This window comes from Falco biarmicus, chromosome 8 (assembly GCF_023638135.1).
Source record: "Falco biarmicus isolate bFalBia1 chromosome 8, bFalBia1.pri, whole genome shotgun sequence".
Lineage (NCBI taxonomy): Eukaryota > Metazoa > Chordata > Aves > Falconiformes > Falconidae > Falco > Falco biarmicus.
The window spans coordinates 59,933,848-59,957,604 of NC_079295.1; the positions used below are offsets into that span (position 1 = coordinate 59,933,848).

Here is a 23,757-nt window from a genome sequence, read left to right on the forward strand (position 1 = left end):
TGAGTTACTGTGACACTTATTTCAAAAAATATTCAGAAGGTAATGTTAAACATTCTTTTCCCACTTAGACCCATTACTAGGACAAGGTGTTAATGTCTTTACCATTTCAATTTTAAATAAATAAAAGTTGAAATTTCTTGCAGGAAAACAGCTCTGGAGCTGTGGAGTATTCTTTTAAATTATTGTGCAAATCTTAATTTCTGCGATTATCTGATTTGATTCTTCTAAGTACTTCTGTCAGCACAGTGTACAACACCAATGTTGGGGAACTTGCTCTGAAAACTGAGGACAGGGACTGTAAAAGTTGCTATGTGGCATGGTGAATGGTAAGAGTGATAACATTTGAGATTGCTACACAACTCTGGTAAAGCCCCCATTTTGGCAAACTGTATAGCTGTCTGGGTCCTTCGCCCTGACTTATTGTGCCCTGGGTTTCCAAGATGATGTGCTTTTGCATCTTCTGCATCATTTTGTGCATACAATAACTTCTTAGAAATCGGATTTTGATTAACACAAGTAATGTGTTCAAAGTCTTTTAAAACAGGACCTCATGTTCTCTCTTTACTGTCACAGTAGGTTGTCTGTAACTTAAATCAACTCTAAATCCAAAACCTCAATACTGAAGTCACTTGCATTATACGGTTTCTCTCTGAGGGAATGTCAATTGGAGCAAGCAGATGGAGCAAACAGATGAGCAGATTTTGCAAGCGTTTTGAAAATAGGTCTTGAAAGCGGTTTTAGTATAGGAAGCACATAGAGCTGGATGAATGAGAATAGCACTCGCAAGGATTTTTTCTTTTTGGCTTTGGTTTTCCTATAAACTTTGCTTTCTTTTGAACGTCTATCAGAATTTCAGAACTGCCCTGAGTTCAAGATCCTTTTTTTTTTTTTTTTTTTTTTTTTCTCTCCCCAATGCGGCCTCTGCTTTTAAAACATAGGTGCTCTCTCTGCTCTACAGGTGACTTTGTTCTTTTTTCAGGAAGTCTTGTGGTTTAATTCTTACTCTTGTACCGATAATTTTCTCTTTGGGGCAGGAGGTAGCTTAGAGGCAAGACACTATGAAAACCAGATGGGCTACGCATTCGAAATGGAGCTGATGAAGCTGACAGCCTCTTTGTGATCTTATCAAGCATGTCTTTGTATGAGTGATAAAAACAGCGCTCAAACCTCTCAAGTTTTTTTTCTCATTTCTTTTCTACTTTGCAACCAGGCTTATTCACTTTACTTTCACTTCTCTCTGAAGTGATGTAGGTAGAAGTTTGGCTTTGCTTCTGTGCTGGAATTGTGATTTACAGATCTTTGACAACCTTGGTGGCCTGTGAAAGCTGCACAAGCTTGCAGGGGACCTTGCGTAACTCTCCAGAGCAACTTTAACACAGCACTGTGTGTACTAAGACCACTCTAGCAATATCATTGAACTCATCTGCTTTTCTGTGAGTGGCCTATTCGGCTATTCAGAGCCTCAAATCTGGAATAAATGTACTTTTGAAAGCTAGTTCAGACTGCATACAGTAATTAAATTATGGGAAGTACTGTGTAACCACTGGTAAAAGATCTTGCTATGTGTGGAGCTGCAGACAGTTTGCATGTTAGTGCCCTAATTTGAAAACCTGGGTTTGAAGGACAAGCCATGAGTTGAGTGCCCAGGAACATGTTCCATGTGCCATAAGTGGATTAGATTAAAAAACCTCAGAGGTTGTTGAACAGCTTTGCTTTTGGAAAATCTTGAGTGGCATGCCATGTTAATTTAAAATGTAAATTAAATATTTTTTTCTTTTTTATAGGAACTGGAGACATTGTTGCTGTCATGATTACAGAATCAAAGGTTAAGGAGATCCTGAATTACTTGGAAAAGAATATCTCTGTCCTGATGGCAATAGCAGTGGGGTCCCGTGTTCCTCCAAAAAACTTCAGTCGGGGCTCTCTAGTCTTTGTGTCAATATCATTCATTGTGTTGATGATAATTTCTTCAGCATGGTTAATATTTTACTTCATCCAGAAGATCAGGTACACAAGCGCACGTGACAGGAATCAGGTAAGGGGACTCCTTTTTCTTCCCTCCCCCCACAAGTTCTGGAGGTGATATTTCTGTATACAGTAGTCAATAGAGAACAAATAATTTCTAAGGAATTTCCATCAAACTAGCATTCAGAACCTCTTTGTTCCAAGGCAAAGCATGTTGCCAGACAAGGATTTTTACTTAGTGAAGTGTGTTTGTCCTGAGCAGCACCAGTTCAAGATCTTATTACATGACAGGAAAGAACAGAACTGAAGCTAAATGTTTGGGGGTTGGTGAGTCTAAGTCCAAGAGGAAGACCGAATCTATGTTGACTGAATATTGCATACTGTATGTACATTGGGAATGGGGAGGAAAGTTAAATTGTGAATGAATTTGGTAGTGTAGGGGAACACAGAGCTAATGTTACGAATTCTATCCATGTTCTTAAGGATAGCTTCAGTAATAGTTAAGGTAATTCAGAAGTTGTATAAAGGTATTTCCAAACTATAAACTGTCATGAATGTTAGGCTAAGAAAACTTAGGTATGGAGCTACTTAGTGATCTCAGCTTTATTCAAGATCGCACTTGGTATGGACTGCCTAATTCTCCTGGTCATACCTTGTAATTACAATTTTGTCAAATATGCCTTTCTTACATTCTTCTTCAACTCCTAATTTAATCTGAACTTAATTCAGTTCTTACTCAGATCTTGACTAAATCAAGTCATCAACTCAAATACGGATTAAACTTTAGGAGTAAATGTTTTACTAGTGTGGACTTAATGGCCTACTGCCTCCATGGTGTGCCTTGGCTTTTATTGAGAAGGGTCAGTAAACCTCAGCAAGTCCACTGTGCTGTCTTGGCTTTTGTATCTCTCCATCAGGGCTAACTTACAAAGCTGCTGACCTCTAGTCATTGTCCCCCCCTTTCCCCTGAATTATGGATAATGCATAGGAGCTCACTGTGAAGCAGTGCTTTGGTGTTTTGTCAAACTTAAAACAAATACAGACTTATAAAGCCTCAGTTATGACAAAGGATTTCCTTTTTAGTTCCTATAAATAGTGTCTGATGCTGCAGGTCCCATGGGCATCCTGTAGATTTTCCTAAGGATGTCATTCTTAAATGACCACACTGTAACCAGTACTTAGTGTGGTCCCTTGGGATGGTGAAAGTTTAAATATAACCGTTATTCAATGGATGTCTGTGGAATACTAAATTGTGCCTTCTCTATCCCCTACATGGTTCTAGGCTTCTTCCAAATGTCCATGATTCAAAACAGTTGCTCCATGGGGAAAGGGCTCTTATGACCTTTTTTCTTTCTTTAGATTTGTACAAAGGTCAGGAGAAACTTGATGAAAATTTTATGCAGTTTAAAAAGCTGAGCTTATTAAACTTTAATAAGAAGGTGGCGACAGCTGTGGCTTATTTTTGAAGCGCTTTGAGAGCTTTCACAGAGAGAAGGCTGTACTGTTAGTGATGAAATAACTTGGTTTAGGCTATGATCTTGTTTTTAAGTTATGTCGAGAGACACTTTTAAAAAAAATCAAAAACATGCTGTTTTGTAGATAGTGGTATTCACATCATTGCTCTTGTGCACTTCCGCCAGAGGCATGAAACTCTTGCATGTGGTGGTGGCCTTTTCCATCAAGACAGTTCTGGTTTTAAAAGCAAGCATGTGCTGTATGCCTGTGCCTTAATTTATCAAAATAGCAAATCCCGAGCATTTCCAATGTTACCATTAAAAAGTATTTGTTAAAATTAGAAAATGGAAGAGGTGAATCTCTTAAATGAAAGTGAAGGAAGTTATTGTTTAGCATACTTATGTAAATAAGAGAAGATGTATACTTTTTGGAAGAGTTTTGCTGAAATGTTATGCTTCCAATAGGAAAATAATCCTTCTTTAAGATTTCTTGTAGTGCATATACAGTCATATGTGGTACAACTAAACGAAAATACTGCCCACAATTACTTAGTTGGTAGTGTTGAACATTTAAGTTAAATGCTTTCAGCCTTATTCCTTTCTTAGTAATCACACTTTTGGTTATGGTTATCTACTCCAGCAGTGTGCCAGCATGTTCTGTGTCATTAAGTACTCTGGCCTATATGCTTGTTCCAGGACATGTAATTTAGATTTGCTTAAATTGCCCAATTTCTCACATGTTGAAGTTAGGATGAGATTTCTGACTTCAGGAAGCATATAATTTCCCCATCCCAGCTCTGTTTCTGGTGCTGCATTTCCTGTGTGGGTATGCTTCAGTAGTTCAGACTGAGTGATTTTTTTCAAGTCCATGCTCTAAAAAAACATAAAAAGAGCAGGTTTTCTGTAGAAAGCATTAAAAAAGCACATGTGTAATTCTAGAATAATAATGGTACTGTTGGTTGTGGTGGGCTTCTGAGGTTTTTGTGTTTCTCAATTAAAAGCAGCCACCTTAGTTTCAGTGTGTATGCAGAGAAAACGTATGGTACAAGGGGGTACACCTTATGCAGGATTTGATTTCCAACTGTATAGAAGGTGGGCACAAAAACCCCGCATTTGTTACAAGCTATATGGGAGGTTTTGATAGGCACAGTTTACATTCTCTGAAAGAGCCCATCTCTTTCAAAGGCAGAATATTTAGTACAAGGTGGAAGTGAAGGATGAAATACATGAACTTCCCTTTATCCAGTCAATGTAAATGAAATCTGATGTCTCTTGGTCCTGAAACTAGAAGACATGAGCTTTGTTCCATTCAGTGTCCTCTCTGGGATCCCATGGACCAGCTGGCAAACAGCCATTCTTTGTTGGCTGGGATCAGGGCATTGCAGTAGGAGTTGGCACTTGAATTTCAGAAGTTGCTTCTTCCATCCAACAGTGGTGGTCACTAAAAACAGTATAAACAACAAAAAAGTAGCGTGGCTTTTACATTCAGATAGAGGTTCATCTTCAAACCAGTATTCGTTTCAGCTTTATTTAAGTCTGTATTGGCTTATTTAGATTTTGTGACCCGTATTTTTTTTCTATTTGAGATCCTGGTGTTTCAATAGCAAGAGAGAAACTAGGTTACACTGAGAGGATCTCTTACATCTCAAAACAAGATCAGCCTGCTTAGGGGAAGAATAAGAAAATAAAAATGCAAGCTTAAGAAAAGAACAAGGGGTATACTACAGCACACTGAATAAAAAACCAATATGAACAAAATATAGCTGAAATCATTGGGAGGGCATGTTGCTTCGGCTTTTATCCTACAGGCTCGGTTTGATTAGTTTTGTCACATAAATGTTGGATTGCTTTTGTGGACTCTTACATGGTCCATGAGGTTTATGCCCATGCTTATTGAGTGCATTTGTGGGCTCAACTGCTGGCTTTTTTGAGCCTGACAAATCTGTGTGCTTGGCTGTATATGCTTTTTGTCTTACATGTTGGCCCACTGCCATAGTGTGTATTGCAGGCTTAGTATTCAGCTAAGTCAGTCATTATAAAGGACAGTAATGAAGCTTCATTATCAGGGTTAACTTGTGTTCTCTTCTTTGTCACTTTATTAGCGTCGTCTTGGAGATGCTGCCAAGAAAGCCATCGGTAAATTGACAACCAGGACAGTAAAGAAGGGTGATAAGGTATAATAATAAGATTTCAACATCGTAAACTTGAGCATCATGTTTTAATTTTTGCCAAGGGAAACAATCTGGTGTTCCTTTCTGCTTCTGATTTATGACCTTGCCTTTCTTGGTGGAGGCTTACTTTGTCCTGTAGCACAGTGTTTTGTGTACCTGTTGGTATCAATGGATACTGCAAACCTGTATGTTTCAAAGAAATTTTTCTTGCTTAAATACTACTTGCACTTTGTCTGGCAACTGTGACAGAGTGGTTTTGTGTGCTAGCTGGCTGGGGTTTGTGCTGGCGAGTACGTAGGGCTAGCATTGTTTATGTGAAATTCTGTTAAGCTTAGAATCATTCCATATGTAAGTTGTGTAAAGTAAAAATAAATCTAGAAGATGGGTAATAAAGGACAATCTCTAACGTAAAATATGAATATCCAGTAATCTGGGTGGGGGAGTATAAACAGGTATTTCATTAAAGATAGTAAATGTTTATTTTATTTATTGGTTGATTGATAGTAAATCAATAAAGATAGTAAATCCAAGGATAGGTTTTGCCAGTATATAAACTAAAATATATGGTGTGTTAAATCCTAAACTTTTTCCACTTTTATGAGCAGTAGTGCTTTGTCTTTGATTCTGAAAGGCAAAAATAGTCATTTAATCTTGCTTAATTTTTGCTCTTTAATTTGCAAAAGGCAAGGGAATTCTGGCTATGATTTAATTTTTGAGAGAAGATTATTTCTTTGGGCCTTTTTAGTGTGATTCCTTTTTATCTTCCTTATCAACACTATCAGCAGTGGGAGATTAGGAAGTGATGGAAAAATTTGCTTCCAGAAAGAAGGCAGAAAAACTGTCTTCCTGCTCTTTCTCCCTCCCTGTGTGGTTTTATTTCAAGACAGCCCACTGTACTAAATCTTTCCTGTGGGTATGGGAGTACATAGAGATAACAGGAACTTTTCCATATTGAAAGAAAAGATGATGTTTTGACAGCATAAATTCAAAACTGGTAAGTGACTTGGAGGTTATGGTACAGATGGCATGAAATGCACACACAGGTGAATAGAGTAGGAGAAAACCTGTCCTTCATCAGAGCAGCCCATCGGAATTCTCTGCATGCAGCCCTGACCGGAGCTGACCAGGGAGCAGCTATTGTTTGATGTGGTTCCTGTCTCGGTGTCTTGCTAGTAGCTTGCTGACATTGAAAAGAATAATGAACTTGAACTAAGAGAAGGCACAGTCTATTTTGTGTCACAAGCACAAACATTTTAAATACATATTGCTGATGCCATATCTACATCCAAATGATGGCAGTCCTTTTCCATTAGAAACTTTAAATTCCCATGTTTTTAAAAAAATAATATTTTTTTAAAAAAATCATAACTTCTGGAAAACAGAGGAAAAAGGGAGCCAGTCAGTTAGCGATCCTCGTTTTCATGTCTGAATAAGAATGATAATTCTGCAAGTAAGCACAGACAAAAAAATGGGACTGCTCTGAAATACGTAAAATTTGCTAGTTCTGACTATGAAAGGGAATACCAGAATTCTTATCCTGCCAAAAAAACCAAATCCTGAATAAAATAGAAGGTTTAGGTCCAAGCTGAAGTAAAGCCTCTAGGAAAATTGCTGCTACATTTTATAGTGATTCAACTGAATATTAGAATCATCTTGGGTCTTAGCTTGTTTCAAATGATCATTTACCAGCTCCAAATGAGGGGAGAGTTTTGTGTGTATGATACTTTTCTTTCTCAAGATGTGTTGGAATATTAACAACCCAGTCACTGCTTTTGTATCTTAGTAACAGCCACCCGGCGCAATACAGTTCATGTACCAGTCACAGCTACTTTTACGTTTGTCATAGCCTCAGCTCTTGACTTGAATTTTCATTCTATTCATTTTAGGAAACAGACCCAGACTTTGATCATTGTGCTGTCTGCATTGAGAGTTACAAGCAGAACGATGTTGTTCGCATTTTACCATGCAAGTAAGCTAGTAAAGTTGCTTTGTTTGGAAACTATTCTTTTTGTGCTCCTTTGCTTCATTTCATGTAATACATGCATTGTAATTTACACATCTGTTAATGTTTCCAGTCCTAATAACAGCCACTTTATTTTAGACTATAATACCAGAAGATGTGAAGTTGAGTGCTGATCTTAAAGATGGACAGTTTGGGTATATCAGCACTGGAGATACTAAGATTGTAAGGGATGGGGGGGCACATGTGCAGATTTAAGGACCAAGCAGTGGGCAGACACAAAAACATTAAGTATAGTCAACCAGGCACAGCTGCAGCATTCTGCACAGTAGATGTGCAACATTGGCTGCTGGCTTCTGAAACAGTGTAGGAAACAGAAATGCGGTCTTTCCACCCTTCATATCTCCTCTGACATCAATCAGGCCCTGAGCTGTCCACTGCAAGTGCACTCTTGGTTTGTGCCTGGAGATTTGTAATTGCTGGATATTCTGCACTGGTGCTTAAAATGTGGCAACTTCCTCCTTTTATGCCATTCTGTTGACACTTACAGATTTTCAGTTTGTTTCCATTCCACTTCCATTTTTGAGTTGTTTCAGGGTATTTGCTCTGTGGGAGGTGCATTTAAGTACTTTTCCATCTGGTGATTGGTTTTGATGAATTGGTACGTTTTGGTAGCCTGAAGCATTACCAAGAACATCTTTCCCTTTCATTCTGAAATGCAAAACTTTCTTCTTATTTCCAGACACAAATAACACGTGTAAGTTATGTTGTGTATATAGAGCCAAATCCAGTAATTTGGCCTGTGCTTGGTATATAAATAGTGTTCTGCATGATACTCTAGAAGCAACAGTGTCATACTGTTGGAGTCAATCGTCAGTCATGCAGCAGCAGTGCGTAAGAGCTCATTATTGGTCTTCTAAATCCTCCTGCAGGCTGTTCTGAATGGCTGGAATATTTTTCTCTATTGCATAATGGATTTCGATCATCATAAAAGGAAACCAGTATTATTTTGTATCTTACTGATCAAAATGTGGATTCTTCTTCTGAAGCCAGAAGTTTAATTCAGTTTACTTTGCTCTATGTTCTTTACCTTTTGGACTCTGGGAAACGATGATCTGTTTTAGGTTCTCAGTGTGTTGTTCAGTTAATATACCCTACAAACGTTTGTTTAGAAACTCCATTAAAATATTTGGAAATAGAAGATTTTGATCTTAGATCTGTAAAGATGTGGGAGCTTTTGGACGTGAGGATGTGTGTGCATTTGTTTATCAGAATTCTGTCACTTCTACTCAAAGGTGATGTCCTCTTGCCCCAAAAAATGTACTCCCAAGTCTTAACATTCCAGGGAGTTATGTCCTATACTGTAATCTCAAGTGAAGCTTGCATATATGAATTAAACCCTAGTCTTTGATTTATGTAGAAGATTATTTGAAAGTTAGAGGAGGAACTTTGGAAACTGCACACCAGTTTTGGACCAGTAAGATGATTGTTTGATAAACTGCCTCTTAGGAAGACTTCGCTTCTGTAGTACAGGGTGGTACTATGAGGTTCAAGGATGCAGAATGGAGGTTCACAAGTTCAACTCCTCTGTGACTGGTTTTCTCGTACTGAACAGAGGTCATAGGCAGGGCCTTGCCAACAAAGAAAGAAAAAATCTTTATCTGGTCAGAAAGCATCTTCTCCCACTAAGCACAAGGCAGAATCAACTTTCATAGTTAAGCAACGGCCACAGTCCAAGCAATGGATATGTTGCTAGTGTCAGCAGATAAGACACAGACCATTTAACCAAGAGGATACTCAATTATTTTATTAATTAAAAAAAATTAAAGTCCATTCTCTTCAGATACCTTTGAGCTGCAATCCTGCAGACGGGAAGCTCAGGGATTGTTACAGCTGCTTCAGAGAGCTGGATGAAGGTGCACCTGGCTGCCAGCTCAGTACAACCTTCCCCAGTGCAATCTCCCATGTAAAGGAGATATCAAAGCTCTTGTGTAGATCCTTTTCTGCTCTGTTTTTTCACAAGAGTATAAGGTCAGTGAAGGCTCAGGTTACATTCCTGCCGAAGGCTGTATGACAACTTTTATGTTCACTTTCTACTTCTCTTTTTTAAAAATCTTACTTTTCATCTGCTGCAGCTCAGCTTTGTTGAGTGCAAAACCATTTTGGCTAGACAGAAACATTGAGAAGGATGTTTTCCACAAGACGTTTTTCTATTTGTAGATGAAGAGCCAACCAGTACCTGCAGAGAGGAGCCCATTAAATTTCAGATTGCATGTAAGACTTTTCAGTCCTCATCATCTAAGATGCTTCTCCCCAGATCTTGTTTTGGAGGTTTAATCTCTTTCAGCTTCCTGATACTTCAACCTCTCATTTTAGTGCAACATGCAAAGTTAGTTAAAAAACACAAAACAAAACACTAAACAAGAAACAGCACATACATGAAAAAAAAACCAACCTCCAAGAGAATCTTTAAGCCTGATGAGAAAATAAATTGCAAGACAACCATGGAGAAAATGGCTCAACCAAAGGGAGGCAAATGAAGGGCTGGAAGTTTTTCTAACTGTGCCTGTTGAGGAAGCTATAATCATTAGGCAGTAGGAATTGCTGACATATGACATCCTTGCTGGCTTTCATCAATTTAAAAGTAGCGTTTACCTTTACCACAATTGTTCTCTGCAGTTAAGTATGGTCTGTCACTCTGTACCTCAGCAGAGAGGAGTCTGGTCTGGGCAGATACACAGCAGGCAAAACCTACCAGCAGCTGAGTGAGTTGCACCTAAAATTCTGTGGTGAAACAGCGTATTTGTGAAGTTTTGTGGCAGGTGGGAAATTGTAGCCAATTTAAAAATAAAGTGAAAATGGTTGCAAACAATGCAGTTAAATTTATCATTAATTCTGTGCTTCAGAGAGAGAAGTATGTTCAGCACCAGCAGCCTATGGGCGTACCTATAGCTTTTAGTGCACAGAGGAATAAGGCAGCCATCTGTCTTAAGCTTACAAGCCTGAGGGATGTCTCTGTCTTTTGTGAGTATCATTATGTAAGCTAAAAATAAGTAGAGCAAGCAAATGTCAGAAGGATTCTTGCAAGAGGCAAATCTCCTGGACAGTTCTCTTTATTTGGATAGTTGTACTTTACCATCACAGTGCTGCATCTAGCAGGTGAACGGGCACCAGGTGAAAAGTGATCAGGAGTGGGGTAGTGTGACAGACTAGTGAGAGATAAGAGATGGGGGAGAGCAAAGTGACAGATCAGAGGGAAGCAGAGAGATTGGAAAGGGCAGAAAGATGGCCTGGGAAGGAAGGAATTTACAAGGCAGGAAGAGAATTAAGAGTAGTGAACATGTTAAAATAAATGGCTTTTGAGGCAAACTCTTAATTCCTGTACTGGGCAAGAAGGGGGAAAGTGACTAAGCCAGATTGTCACCTGTTTGATTCTGTGCTGCTGCAAATAGCTGCCTTTTTTTGGGTTGGTGTGTTTTTTCTGAAGACCAAATTAACACAATATCTCAATGCCATCCTTTCCAATTACTGCAATGCCTCTGCACAGCTCCCATTTTCTCTGCTACCCGCTTGCGAGGGCAGCCTCTCCTTTCCCCCAGCAGTACTAGGTATTTGTGAAGAGCGCTGAGGCTGCCTTGCCTGCCTGCAGGAGATGCGCCTTCCTCCCTGCCGCAGCAGGCCGGGCATCTCCTCAGCTGTGCTGGCTGCAAAGGGCTGCCTGCAGCAGGGCAGGAAGGACCTGTGTGCTGCTGGACAGGCTGGCTGGGGGGGTTGTACCCCAGGGCGAGGGGGGCAGCAGCCTTCAGCAGTAGCCGAAGATGCTACTTTGCAGCAGCACGTTGATCAGGTCCCTTCGATGGGATGCTGCCCTGAAAGCAGGGAAGTGTAGTGAGCTCTTGGGAAACAGCACTTGTAAACTTGCTCAAATGCTTCTCCTTATGTGACGTGTGAATTCAGAGGTGTTACGCCACCAAAAGAGATTTCTAACTCAGTTTTTTCCTATGAAATGCTGCAAAGAAGCTGTGTTGTACAACGGAGTTGACATTAAGGTGTTTATTACAAGCTGGAGGGCAACTGGCTTGGGTATGCTGACAGAGTGGAAAAATACCTGCAGGTCACCTGTTTGGCATTTTGCCCACATGGGAGACTCCTTCAGTGCTACCAGCCTGGCTGCCGGCCGTGCTTCCTCCAGCCCCAAGGCTGGACAAGCAGCAAAAGCTGTGTCACACTTGCCTCCCTGGTGTGTGGCTCCTGGGGGAACATCATCAGCTGCCATGACCTAGAGCAACTTACTAGGAACTCCAGATTCATCGTTTTGGAAAACAAGTGACAGAAATATGACTATAGAGAAGTTTTATGATGGCAGAAAATGCAAGGGCTTACTTTGTCAGACTGTTTTGAAATAATTCATGTGTTTACTATCTTCATTGCTGTATAACTGCTTTTTAACTCTTCTAAGCAGAGAAATCCAGACAAAGCCTGAGCCACAGTGATGGTATCAGCAAGCTTTTTAAGGAGTAGATAAATGGCATAAGTAGTAGGCAGAGCCATGCTGATCTAAATCAATAAATAACCTTTGGAAAACTGCACTTTTTTGAAACACATTAATAAACATCCTTGAAAGTTTAGGAACTAAAAGCAAAGAATTACAAGGTCACAAAAATAGTCGAGCTGTTTTGGTGCATTTAATATATGAAACTGCTAATGACTTTTTTAAAAAAACTCATAATATTTAGAAGATGCATGTTGGCATCCATACCAGTCGCCTGCTTCACTTGATCTGAGTGCTTCTACAGCACTGATTAGCCGATAACAATATATTAAAGCTGTTTTCATACTTCTGTGGAGTCTTGAAGTCTGCTGTTTCTCAAAATATTAGATTTTCAGGTTTGTCCTACTCTTAAAAAAACCCAATACAACAACCAGACTTCAGAGACTTAAAAGGAAATATAAGCAACTAAAAGCCATGATATGCTTAATATAGAAAAATAGCATCTCTGTATGCTTCAGAAGATTTCAAAATTTTCTGTCACCCAGGATTTCTGAACATTGTTTCCTATAGTTTTGTGAGCAATAAAGGAAATGTGTTAAGACCTAATAACAATAGAAGTGAATGTATTTTGTGCAATTATCTGAACAGTAAGCACTGTACATATCCTGTTTTTTCAGGATTGCCATGTTGCTTAAGGACACAGGCCAGCAAAAAGTGACTGGCTGGGATTCTGTTAAGTTTCTATTCCTGCAATATCTGGGATAGATAAGCAAAGTTCTTTTGCTTCCTGTCCATCTTCTGTTGACTGTATTATACTGTGTAAGTCCATGCATCTTCAGTTAGCACAGGTAGGATATATAGTTGTAGCTGACTGGAACCTAATTATGTTGATGTATTTTAGTCGCTCCATCAGTCTTAGTAGCCATGGATGGAACATAGTTATATATTGTCTTTTTCCATGTTTGTTAACAATTTCAGGAGGTCCTTCTTTCAGGTCACTTTCCAGAGATTTAAAAGATAATTATCTGGTAACATGCCTCATTTGGCCTCTGGTTTTCAAATCCCAAGGGATAGGGAGCAAAGAATTCTGAGACCTTGTGATGGGCTTGCTGAGGCACAGAGCGGCAAGTATAACCTGAGAAAGGAGGGGATGGACAGTATCTCGACTTTCTGCTGCCTTGGGGGCATGCATGACCTCTTACAGACAGTGCTGATGCCTAAAATAGATGGCAAGAACTCCTTGTTCTGCCACTGCCCCTTCTCCTGCCAGTTTCAGAGCACAGTTCTTTGCTGGCTAAGCAGCCCTTGTAATTGCTGATCTTTGTCACGATCACCAGTCTTGTCGCGTTTGGGTGTGTCTGCTCTTACTGGCTTTTTGCTCTGCAGTCAGTGCAACTGGAAATGAAAGATGTAGTTATTCAGACTAGGTTATTGTGAGTATTTGCTAAAGCTGTATTGTATAGAAAGTCTGGTGATACCCATTTCTGCCACAAATATGCTCTGAAAGGCCAAGAGGACATTTCTTTTAATTCTTTAGATTAAGATATGTTGTTTTGGTCTCTGCATAGTCCTTCCTTGTTCCATTGGTTTATGTCAATCCCAGCGCTGTTACAAAATCTCAGCCACATACATGAATATAAATGTATGCAATATAGGTGGCAGTTCAGACTGTTCTCTGTTGTGGAGTTCCCTGACATGCAAGTAGAAGCCCAGTTTGCCTTTTCATCTTTGAAAGAGTCGTTTGTGGGGGGGTTTTTATGACCATCGTATGACAACAGATACGTTTTCCTTCCTGATACTGAGAAATACGATTGCGGGACAAGCTTTTTTTTTTTTTAAACTTAGATGTGATAATTATAAAAGTCCTTTCAAAATCAGTCATAAGTGTGTTTGGGTTGGTTGCACTGAGTTTTGAATAAAATTGACTGCTGGTGGATCTGTGCTCATCCTACCCATTTAATGGGCAGGTTCTACATAGAAACTGAGACAAGACTTTACATAAGCTTATGGTAGAGACTTTGTTACCATAGTTATTCTGCCCATGTGCATACTCATATCCACAATAAGGGCGGGTGTGTGTACATTTAAAAATCTTCTTCTTAAGTGTTTCTTCCTAGTTGAACTCTTGGTAAAAGGGTGGCAACAACAAGCAAGAGGTTTTTTCATTTATTTATTTTTTATTTTTTCTTATTGCAATTAGTGCAGAATACTGGCTGTTCCAGAATTTGTTCTGCAGGCTTAATTAAAAAAGAAACTATGTAAAAGTTTGTTAAACTCACTGTACGAAATAGAATTGTTTGCAAATTATATATGTGCCTTGTCTGTTCTTCTAGGCATGTTTTCCACAAAGCCTGTGTGGATCCATGGCTTAGTGAGCACTGTACATGTCCAATGTGTAAACTGAACATTTTGAAGGCACTGGGAATTGTGGTAAGTTGTACTGTTGTGAGCTCTGCTTCCATGTCTGAGACCCAGAACAGGAGGGATAATTGTAGGGGAGAAAGGGGGAAGGGTGCTCCAGTACCCTTAGAAAGTGTTTGTTGTTGGTTTTTTTTAACAATTTCTTTGCTGCTGATAAAGCAGATTTTTTTCTTGTTGTTATTTCTTTCACTGGTTGGTCATTGAGAATATATGGTTAAATTTGCATTTATAACAATCTTTTGTCCACTGGAATATTTGATTAGGGTTCTCTATAATCTTCCCTTTTCTCCACTTCTTTCAACCCTTCTTTGTTAAATTTACCCTGTAAATCTCTTGTTCTTGTTGTGGATACTCTTACATTGGTTTACAGATTAAAAGCCATGTCCTAGCCAAAGCCAGCGAGCTTTCCTCAAGCAGCTCATGGTTTATGGGATCCCTGAGGATTGCTTTTGTTGGCCAATTTACAAAGGGATAGAAGTGAGGAACCTCAAGAAAGATATTTCTTTGATTATTCCTATATGAGGAAAAAAAATTATAAAGTGTGATTCTTTTTTCAGAAGAAAGGAAGAAGGAAGAAAGAGAAGAGCACATGAAGATAGTTTCTAAAGCAGCTTTAGACTTTTTTGGCTGTGTCAGTTGCAAATTTTCACATTTTTCTAAGGAATAGTTGCAGGTATATTGTGGATGACCTGTTTTTGCAATTAATTTTTAGAGGAGGATACAGTAGAATTTGGTGCAAATTCATGCCATCATTGCTCAGGGTGGTAAACCATACAGGCATAGGCTGTGATACAAGCGTATTTGAGTCATTTTCTTGAATCTTAATGCTTTTTTCTGCTTCTCCCTCCACCTCTTTAAGGTGGACTGAAGGAGCGACTTTGGGTAGAACTTGCTAATTCATGTATTTCTCTCCTGTGTGACTTGAAGACAGCCATAGCAGCTGGATAAAGTGTGTATGTGTGGTTTTACTCAATTTATAGGTCTGCTGCATGTAGAATGTTCACCATTGTAATGTGGGATTGCTTTTTTTTTCTCCAGCCAAATGTGCCATGTACAGATAATGTAGCCTTTGACATGGAAAGGCTCACAAGAGGCCAGCCAGCCAGCAGGCGATCAGCACTCGGCGATTTTGCCAATGACAGCTCTCTCAGCCTGGAGCCCCTGCGCACATCTGGGATGTCACAGCTTCCACAGGATGGAGAGCTAACGCCAAGGTCAGGAGAGATCAACATTGCTGTGACAAGTAAGTTTTCTTTGGCTTCCAGTACAGTTCTATGGTTTTCATGGTATGTGGTGCTTGCTGTGCTGTAGCTCTGTGCTGCAGGGCCACGGGAAAAGATTTCCCTGCAGGGGCAAAGGTGACCTCAGTGTCTCTGTAAGAGGTACACGGTCCATATTGAAACCAATAACTCTAGGTACAACAGTGCCAACACTTTCATTATTAATGGTATATCCATTTAGATCTGTATGCAAAGAAAACTGGATGAACTTAAATGGCAACAAAATAACCCTCCTGAATTTGGTAACCAGTACAAGAAGCTGGATTGCCAAAACCATTATTTACCCTTTCAGAATACTGTACATGCAATAATTTATACAAATATAAATATTTTAGCTGAATACTATTTCTGCAGACTTCTTTTTTTTTTCCCCCTGAGAACATTACTACTGGAATTCTGATGTCTCTTAACAGATGTTTTTTCTTACAAAATTTGTGAACTTAAAAAAAGTATTTGATGTACCAACACTTGAGTATTGTCCAAGTGTTTTGTGACATCAGAAAACTGTTCCTGCAGCACTTGCAAGCTCTTATGCATAGGAACAGCACGGGAAATTTCCACTCACGGGATTTTACCTAGGGTTTTTCACGTATAATAGCACTACAATGAATACAGTATGTATGGAATTGCATCATCTTTCCGTATGTTGTACAGTCTTAATCTGATGCATGAATGGTTGTTTTTCTGGCTGAATCACAAAAATAGAATCCATGCAGTACAACAGTCTTATTTTCATCTTGTATTTTGCTTATGTGCGTCTATGATTTAGATCTTGAACTTGGTGACACTGTTTGCCACTGATACATGTATAAGAGGCAGCATAACTGATGCAGTTCATTAGAGTGTTTCTTTCGATGCTGTAGCAAAGTAAATGCCTCATTAAGAAAATCTCACCTTAAAAAAAAAAACAGTTCATGTCCAGAAATGTCCTGATCTGAGACGGAAAAAATCCACATACAAAACCTAGATTCTTTACAAAGCCAGTAAATCATTTTGTCATGCAGTGTTCAACATCTGATTCATCTTTAGCTCTGTTGAACAGAGTGTTGGTGTGCTGCTTTCCTTGTCATGGGTGGGAAAACTGTAGTTTTACTGGAACTTTTCACTAACTGGTCTTACAGAAGGTATTTTTACTTTCTGTTCCCAACTGGAGTTCTGCTCTTGGACAGATGGGATGCCAGGGTAAAACAAGAAATAATCAGCAACGGTTCATTCTGACAATGTTTATAAAATAAAGCTTTAGAAAAGGCTGTTCAAATGTTTGGATTTTGTGGATGACATGTGCATTCTTTAATGCATGACAGTTAAAACAAAAGCCATATTCAACAAAGGTGTTTGTGTTCCAAACTATTGCTATGTGCCAAATTGGTCTTGAGGAGGGAGAATTTTGAATAGCAAACATTCTTTAATAGCCGCCTTTATACTACTTTTTTTTTAGTATGTTTACATGTGTACACTAATGTTGAAATTATTTTTCCATGTTGTATTGCTGTCTACTAAATGGAAAACTCTAGTTATGTTTTACTATTGAACAAGCTATCCTATTTTTTTCTTGTCTTTTTTAAAGTAACACTATAGCATTTATTCAGGAGGGAGGGGGCGAAGACACAAGTTAGGTGTGAAAGTATATTGGGTATGCTTATGTGAAGAGCCGCATCTCAGCAAATCTAAACCAACCCTGACAATCTTCTTTCTGACTTGGGGGCGGACAGAGTTTTCATTACATTTTCCCTTGTTCCTGCATTTCACTTTACATTGTTAAATAATCTTTCTTTACCACTAACCCTTGGGCTCAGCCAGGAAATATGTTGTGCCATGCTTTTTTTTCCACACCTCTCTCCACTTCTTCTTTGCTAGCCTTCTCCAGTCAGTAACTCTGTGGCTAACCTCCTTCTGCTTCACCTCCTGGTGCCAGTCATGGCTTAGAAGCCTCTTGCCTTCCGCCAGTGGTGTTTGAGGGAAATATTGGCATCGCTTTGACATAAGCCTTCTCCCACGAGTGATTTCCTCCCTTTCCTTTGTCAACAGAAGAATGGTTTATTATTGCCAGTTTTGGCCTCCTCAGTGCCCTTACACTCTGCTACATGATCATCAAAGCCACAGCTAGCTTGAATGCTAATGAGTAAGTACATATTCAGATGTTTCTTGTATATTTCTGATGGGTGTATGTTTTGGACAACATTGGGAACAAATATCAAGAGAATAGACAAGGAGGGAAATGCAGTTTTCAGAGACTCAAATGCCTTTTCTGCTTTTCTCAAATGTAATTCTGTTAACAGTAGGTTCCAGGGTAACATCTAAAGTCCCTCTTAATCTGTATTTACCTGGATTGTCCAAGGAAGTCTCCTTGCTAAGTGGAGATGTGGAACAGGGAAAAGAGAGAATATTTATATTCAGGTTTTGATCAGTGGTCTAGGTGAACATTCAGGTTCTGTCGTTAAATACCCATGTTCAAAATTTGCCTGGTAGAGCCAGAAATTGCTGCCATCAGTTGCCTTTGACGGTTTTCACTTCAATTTCATAGTCAAATTTCACACTGAAAAAAATAAATCTGTATTTCTAGTTGGCATGCTTTCAGCAAAGGGGAAAAAAAGGTATTAAATTAAAAAGTACCTTTTTGATCTTCAGAAAGGGAGACGTGAAAGCATTGAATACACTAGTGTTTAAGTGAAGAAAGCAGACCAGTCTTCTGACTTCTTGTTTTAGTATGCTTAAGAATTGTAGTCAAAGGAGTGCTTAAAGACATCCACACTTGCTTAATTTTTGTAGACACCCCCAATACTTACCTTCAGACAGGCTGGATGACATTACTCTAGCACATGACTCTCAATCTTTTTTTTTTTAAATAGTTCGGGGGAGGGGGGGGGCAAGTATAAATCTGTTGTGCAGATGTATTACCTAGATACATCTAGCTATTTTCATTTAGGTGTATGGAACATCTGGCTCATGATATATATCTAATCATAATTTGTTTATTTCGGGAGGGAAGGTGTCAACATCTTTGTCTCTGAATGTCTTGATGCAGCTGAGTTTCCATTAACATTGATCACTTACCAAAAATGGGGTGAGATTCAAAGGCAGTCTCCTGTGCAGCCTGGAAATATAGCTTTATAGGCATAATTTATTTTCTTTTTTTTCTTCTGTTTTTTGTAATAAGAGAAAAGTGGGGTTTTTTTACTTGCTGTCTGGAAAATATAAGGTGTCTTCCTCAGTAAGATGGAAACATGTCTTAATAATCTTCAGTGTAAAATTTTAGACAATCTCAAGCTAATCTTCTTCAAGAGGGGCCATAATAAGTTCCTGAAGCTTTTGGTCATCAGGGCCCTTTGATTACTGCTAATTTGCAAATTTTCCCTTCCTCCTCTTTTCAGATGCTAATTCCAAAAGGGCTTAATGAAGAAAAGTTTTAGAATTTCAAATAGCCCTTATCAAATCTGCTGATTATTATGGTTTTTTCCATTTGTCAAAATCCTGAAATTGAAACTATCAATCAGCAGCTCAGCAACATAGCTGTAGATGAATGTAGTTAATCTTGGGAAGTTAAACAAGTTAAAGCTTGGGAAAGCATGGAACAAGATGCGTTGTGGAACGGGAATGTCTGCATTTCTGGGCATTTCCACATCATTAGGAAGATGACAAAGGAACTGAAGCCCATGTAGTATCACGCAGATGTGGGCACTGATAGCAGTTACATTTCTGCCTTGCCTTGCAACTCTTCTTTTTGTTCTTTTGCTCGGTTGGATCTGGATTCAGTTATTTTTAGTGAAAGGGCAAGCTTCTTCACATTGGCAGGGAATGAGGGCCTTCGGCAAAGTGTTTTCACAGTGATGTTCCCTTAGTACAAACAAAGGGTGTGCCGATGGAAGGAGAGCTCCTTTCCCCAGTGATGGGAATGAAAATGCAAGCATATGCGAGTGTATACTTTGAGGCAGACATAAGAAAACTAGCAACCGCAGAAACCAGAGCTGTAAAAATCACTTATTTAAGTAACTGAGGTACCTAGCTATAGCCCTTAACCTCAACAGCTTTTCAGCTGAGTCCTTTGGGATCTAAGCAGCCTCTGCAAGTGCTGCTAGGTTTGAGTACTCATTTTGGACAGTTTAAAATGTGTATGTATGACACTAATGCTTAGATTTATTGTTTCACTGACACCTTACGTTCCCCAGTGCCAGACAGAGCATCTCCTGTGCTGAGTATCATGCCAAATATATGGCAGCTCCTTCTCACTGTGATTTCCATTAAATGTCACAACAGCACACCTGCTTTTTATGTTGTTCTCTGTATAAAAAGCAATGCTGGCATACACTACATTTGTCACGGTAGTGTTTCAAGAGGAAGCTGAGGGCTTTTTCTTATCAGAAAACAACAGCAGCAAGAACGAGGCCATGTAATATGCTGATGCAAGTAAAAGGTGCCAAATAATCTGCATTAAAACTCTCACCTAAAAAACATGTCCTGATCCTTTTTTTTTATTATTTTCTATGTCCTTCCTGCAGCTTAAACATATTTTAGAGCAGTGGTTCTGGAGTTTTGTGTATACACGTTTCTAACTGTGCATGTGCGTTTTTAAATAGTTCCTGATAAAAGTAAACACTAAGTGATAAAATAAGGAACTAGTTGCTTTCTCTTGGTCTTATAATATTTGTGCACTATTGCTATTAAATGATTTAGGTAGTGATTTAAAGAAACAAAAGAAAGACATGTTGCTTTGCTTCTTAGAGAACAGTCAGAAATTACTGGAAAACTGTGTTTTGAAGTCCAAAAAGCCCAGATGTTGGATAGCACCACTTAGAGAAAGTTTCCAGTAGCAGATGGAGTTTCCTCAAAAGTTTAGAAACACTCGAACCCCCTCTGGCTGTCCCGTCTTTTACTGGTCCTGTAAGAGTGATGTAAGGAGTACAGACATCTTTTAATGCTCAGGCCTGTATAATTAGTCATTTGTCACTATTTTACAGGAAATTTTTAATTTATTTTTTTTAGTATTTGGCAGTATTTAATATAAATATTTTGTTCCTCTTTTTTTTTTCTGCCCCACAGAGCAGAATGGTATTGAAGAAACGCTTTCCAGCCGATTGCCTTGGAGAGAGACACCTATTTTTATGCATCATTTATTGATCATGCAGCACAAGCAATTATTTAGTACATTCTATTTTTTCATAAAATTTGCTGATGCCAAAGCTTTGTATTAAGGAAAAAGTGAAGAAATAAAAAAAATTTAATTATGAAATCTTACTCTGTGAGAATTTTGTTTTTCTTGGACTTTCTGTGTTAGTACTTAAGTCTGACAGCCTTTTGTAAATTGTGTAAGGTGCTTTATTTCCTTTGAATAACTTCATCTTTGCAGATCTGTATTCTCCTTTCATTTTGGGACGCACAAGCTAACAAGTGGAAATCTCATGCAGTGCCGTTCTTATGATGCTACCCAGCACTGGTATGACTAACGAGTATTATTATCAATCACTCCATACCGGCTTGTTAGAGGGGCAAAAAAGCAGGGCCAAGCATTCTGATATGTAATGGGTTTACCTTGACTCCATCTAGCTGAGAATTAATTTGAAATAGGAACGTTTTCTCCATTTCTCCTCCAGTAACATTCCTGTGTCACACAGGGAGGACTGCAGTGTGATTTCTGTCTTCAGGTCAGGCATTGCTGAAAGTTTGCAACACTGTTTTATCAACACACAAATCATAAACCTTTTCTGTCTTTTCCTTTCACCCCACCCTTTGTTCTGATAAAACCGAAGCTACTTTAAAGCACTTCTTCCTTCCTAATACCAAGCGAAAAGGTAGCGTTTTCCCCCGCTGTCATCTGTGAAGCCTCCTTTCATATTGTTGACAGGGGTTAGTTTTTGTTCAAATTCAGATCATATGAAAGATTGATAATGGTCTTTACCATAATGTAGAAACTCTGCAAGCGTGTCCCTTCTTGCCATGGCTTTTTTACTGGTGAAAAGGCAGAAGGAATCTCATTGCTCTCCTCACTCAGGCTGTTTCATGCAAGTTTACTTATGCAAGCAGTGTATGAGTAATTTCACAACAGTCAGTTAAAACATGTGGATCTGATTTGCAGCCAAATGCTAATGCTTGAGTTAATGCAATGGGTAGATGGAGGTAACAAATGGGTAAGAAAAATATAATTGATGGAAGTGAAAACCTCTTCTGTGTTTGATTGCTTTTGTTGTTGTTGTATCAAGATGTAGACATTTGAAACTTAATGCTTTCTAATTTAATTAAATGAAGAGAGAACTAATTTTACTGTAAGATTTAATTTTTTTATGTACTGGGAAATAGGGGATTTAATTTAACTTTATTTTTATGTATAGGCACTTTTAGAATTTAGGAACACAGCCAGAGTCTACATTAAAATAGTTTCTTAATTCTTACTTGTCCAGCAGGCTTCAGCTGAGAAGGCAGCTTTTTTAATAAGAAATGAAGTATGTGATAGCTCCAGTACATTTAATAGAATTATTGTTCAATGTGTCCTTGTGAATTTTTGTTTTCATGTTTCTTTCAATCAATAGAGCAGTAAGTGCATTTGGAAAGACTGGAAAACCCCACTGGATGTACTCACAAGGAGGAAAAAAAAACCAACTCAAACATACTGTGTCTGAGGACTGTCTCCTTGTAAAATGCAGTGTTTTTGTCAACTGAGCAGTTGCTAAAAATGGGGGAATGGTTAGAGCCTGATTTAGGGTACAGGCTATGAATCAAAAAGGTGACTTTTTTTTTGCCCATCTCTCAACAGCAGTAGTAAAATTGATAAGTTTATGCTTGCCTCCTGAACCAAAAATCTTTAAGTTCCTTTTACTGCTGTCGGGAGGGATGCACAGGGACAGCCTGATAGGGTGGTGACCCAGATGCAAAAAAGTTGAGCGATATTAGGAACAAAATGGTTGGCAGGGCTTCTAGTGTGTTTCCATCCATAGAGGATATAATAACCCAGGGCCATCTTTTTTTAATAGTCTTTTGAGCCTCTAACAATTGTCTGAACAAAGTGTTAATAAAAATGCAGACAGTATCTGCTAGGTCAATTACAGGTCAGGCTAGCAATGTAAGTTTATCCTGTAAATGAAATAAATATATTCAAAGATGGACTCCACAGCATCCCAGAAACTCAGGTTTTAACACTGCATAGAAGGAAGTTCTGGAGTTTTTCATAGAATCATAGAATTGTTTAGGTTTGGAAGGGGCTTCTAATGTCATTGAGTCCAACTATTAGCCCAACACTGCCAAGCCCACCACTAAACCGTGTTTAGTAGTTCCCCAGTGCCCCATCTAAGCATCTTTTAAATGCCTCCAGGGATGGTGACTCCACCACCTCCCTAGGCAGCCTCTTCCAGTGCTTCACAACCCCTTTGGTGAAGAAATTTTTCCTACTCTCCAATCTAAACCTCCCAGGCACAACTTGAGGCTGTTTCCTCTTGTCCTGTCACTTGTCACCTGTGGGGAGCGAGAAGGTCCCCCCTGAGCCTCCTCTTCTGCAGGCTGAGCACCCCCAGCTCCCCCTGCCGCCCCCCAGCAGCCTGGTGCCCCAGCCCCCTGCCCGTCCCTGGACACGCTCCAGCCCCACACAACCAGCCCCAGCCCCTGGGCCCGGCCTGCCCAGCCCCCTGCAGAGCCCCCTGCCCCCCGGCACATCGACGCTGCCCCCAGCCCGGTGCCACCCGCAGCCACACTGAGGGGCACTGGCTGCCCTCGCCCGGGGCACTGACAGAGACGCGGGACAGGGCTGGCCCCAGCCTGAGCCAGGGAACACCCGTGTGCCCAGCACCAGCAGGATGTGACTCCATGCCCCGGCCGCTCACCCGGGGACAGCGCCCGGCCCGGCCACCAGCGCCGGTTTCCTCAGGAGATGCTGCGGGAGGCGCTGCCAGAGGCTCTGCTGAAGTCTGGGCAGACATCACCCACAGCCTGGTCCCCCGCCAAGCAGCGGGTCACCCTGTCATGGCAGCAGGTCAGGCCCACGGGGCAGGAGCTGCCTTCCATCACCCCAGGCTGGCGGGGCCCGATCCCC

The 23,757-nt window shown here is 39.8% G+C and overlaps 1 protein-coding gene across 2 annotated transcripts in view; it reads left to right on the top strand.

Annotated features, from left to right (window-relative positions):
* RNF130 (ring finger protein 130) overlaps nt 1-20,975 on the top strand; it is a 43,205-nt gene extending 22,230 nt beyond the window's left edge. Inside the window, exons 3-9 of one of the 2 annotated variants that reach the window (XM_056348972.1) lie at nt 1,785-2,035; nt 5,522-5,593; nt 7,477-7,559; nt 14,376-14,472; nt 15,502-15,706; nt 17,772-17,865; nt 20,781-20,975. In XM_056348972.1, the coding sequence (XP_056204947.1) occupies nt 1,785-2,035; nt 5,522-5,593; nt 7,477-7,559; nt 14,376-14,472; nt 15,502-15,706; nt 17,772-17,865; nt 20,781-20,796 (818 nt within the window). In that variant the 3' untranslated portion in view covers nt 20,797-20,975. The remainder of the gene's footprint in view (nt 1-1,784; nt 2,036-5,521; nt 5,594-7,476; nt 7,560-14,375; nt 14,473-15,501; nt 15,707-17,771; nt 17,866-20,780) is intronic. The other variant, XM_056348973.1, reaches the window with a different exon arrangement.
* Nucleotides 20,976-23,757: the final 2,782 nt, after the last annotated feature.